The sequence below is a fragment of the Triticum dicoccoides genome, chromosome 7B (assembly GCF_002162155.2).
Source record: "Triticum dicoccoides isolate Atlit2015 ecotype Zavitan chromosome 7B, WEW_v2.0, whole genome shotgun sequence".
Lineage (NCBI taxonomy): Eukaryota > Viridiplantae > Streptophyta > Magnoliopsida > Poales > Poaceae > Triticum > Triticum dicoccoides.
Genome location: NC_041393.1, coordinates 87,752,765 through 87,754,920, shown reverse-complemented (window position 1 = coordinate 87,754,920; position 2,156 = coordinate 87,752,765). Strand labels below are relative to the sequence as shown.

At 47.1% G+C, this 2,156-nt stretch overlaps 2 protein-coding genes across 5 annotated transcripts in view; one reads left to right on the top strand and one right to left on the bottom strand.

The window, feature by feature from the left end:
• Nucleotides 1–2,156, bottom strand: part of LOC119338674 — an 18,529-nt gene that overhangs the window by 2,937 nt on the left and 13,436 nt on the right. The window lies entirely within an intron of this gene.
• LOC119335545 (mitochondrial outer membrane protein porin 2-like) overlaps nt 1–2,156 on the top strand; it is a 21,566-nt gene that overhangs the window by 18,121 nt on the left and 1,289 nt on the right. For 3 of the 4 annotated variants that reach the window (XM_037607662.1, XM_037607663.1, XM_037607661.1), the window contains 4 exons: nt 1,284–1,396; nt 1,465–1,716; nt 1,810–1,877; nt 2,067–2,138. In XM_037607662.1, coding sequence (XP_037463559.1) covers nt 1,284–1,396; nt 1,465–1,716; nt 1,810–1,877; nt 2,067–2,138 — 505 coding nt within the window. The remainder of the gene's footprint in view (nt 1–1,283; nt 1,397–1,464; nt 1,717–1,809; nt 1,878–2,066; nt 2,139–2,156) is intronic. The other variant, XM_037607664.1, reaches the window with a different exon arrangement.

Genomic DNA, 2,156 nt, shown 5'->3' with positions numbered 1-2,156 from the left:
CCCCGACCGCCGCCGGCGTCGTGATGGACCCGGAGGACATGGTTGATCTTGACCGGTCCGAGATTGAGAGCTCCCGCGCCGACGAGCTAAACGGGCTCGCGCTGCTCCTCATTCTCGGGTAACGAGGGTTTCTTCGCTTGCTCTTGCTTTCGTCTCCTCCTGATGCCCAGGTTCTTTACCTCGTTCTTGTCCCCGTGTCGTGCTACTCAGGGCGTCGGGCGGCGGCGCGGTGGGCCGAGTTCTTGGGGCCGCCTGGCGCGCCAGGCTGCCTGCCGTCGTGCCGGCCACAAGGGCCACCGGAAGCCCCGCGAGAGCGCTGAGGACGCGCCCCGCCCCTTCTGCTTCCCCGTCGGTTCTGCTGTCCCCGACCCCTTCCGCTGCACCCCGGGCGGGTTCTGCTGCCCCATCGGCTGGTGCGAGACCAGCGAAGACGGGCGCCGCCCCTGCCTCTGCACCCCCGGCGGGCTCTGCTGCCCCACCGGCTGTCCCTTCCTTGGTACTAGTCTGCAAACCCGCAAGTTTTCGCTCATGTTATCTGCTTCACATTGGCATTTCGTAGACGATATTCCTGATGATATTGCGGATTCGTCCTTGGATTTAGAGTTGGACATTATAAACTTCTTTGTCCAGGTTGATGTAGTCTTGCTAGGATTGACGAAATTGTGCCCAAGATCAAATTACGCTCCAACTGATACTACATATGAAATGTCACCGGGGCTCGGAGTATTAAATAGCACTGACACTGCTCACAGCATCCTTGATGGTTTAGCATTGTCATATTAGTGTGGTCGTGTTCAGTTTTTGTATTGCGTGGATTCTTGACGTTGCTCCTCTCGTAACTAGAATTCTGCCAAAATAAAAAAGTGAAACAGAATTGGCTCTGCTTGGCTTGGTTTCTCAGATGATGAGGATTATTTTCTGACCCGATATTTAATTATTATCATGTTTTTCAATCCTGTTGTTATTTATGAACTGTCCAAGCTGTTTGCTTAAGTTTCTGACTGTGCTTTTCAATCCTGTTGTCATTTGTTGACTGTACAAGCTGTTTGCTTAAATTTCTGACTGGGCTTTTCAATCTTATTATCATTTGTAGACTGTCCAAACTGTTTGCTTAAGTTTCTGACTGTGCATTACAATCCTGTTGTCATATGCTGGATACTATCTTGTAGTTCATGGTTTCATGTTGTTGATACTAATAGAATGCGTAATTGGCTTTAGGATCCTGTGAAAGCAGTTAATGATGCTATCTCAAAGGTGGAAACTCCTGTTTTCTTTCCTTCCAGGATTGCCAACACGTACATTGAGATCGTAAAATTACTACCTCATGGTGGATGGTCTGCATATCTTCTGGATAAGTATGCTGAAAAAGGGTGTTCAGACGTTTGCCCTTTCACAGGTAAACCTATTCTCCTTAGTTTTTTCTATTGTATGTTTAAATGCGACTTCTAACATGTTGATGCACAGGTAATGGTGAGTTCTCCCCAGTGCCTGTGCAGAAGCCAGCAGTGGGTGTCCAGTTGCCTGCTGAGGTAGATGAGAAGCATCATTCAGAGGGAGATAAGGAGGACGCAGAGGGAGGTGCTGTCCAGGTGCCCGCCAAGGTAAATGAGAAGCATCATTCAGAGGGAGACAAGGAGGATGCAGAGGGAGGTGAGAAGCAGCCTGCAGATGGAGACTATGCTTGCTTTTTTCATGAGATCGGCAAAAAGGCATATGGTATGTTCTGACTTAAATAATTATCTGTTGTCTGATGTTGTGGTTTGAGACATTTGTTTACTTATATATTATTTGTTTCTATCCTCTTTGCAGATTTGCTGTACCAGGACTATAACACAGGTCTGAAGATGGTATCCGACTCTAAGGTGCTTGACACCGCTGTGAGTTCGTTTGTTCAGCTTCTTTTTTGTGCTGAGTAATTTTGTCTGTGCCTGTTGACTCGTTTTGGTGCGTAAAATGTTTACTGTCTGCTGTTCATTCGGTGTGTCTTTTCTTGATAACTACTGAGCTGGCATGTCGGTCATCATATATAAAATTTTCAATCTGTTATAGTTTACTTCATCTTGTAGGTTCTTCTGTCTGATGGCTCTGAGCAAATTGGAAAAGCATCTTTAGGATTTGAGTTGTCATCTGATACAAAGGCAAGTTGCTTTTTGTTG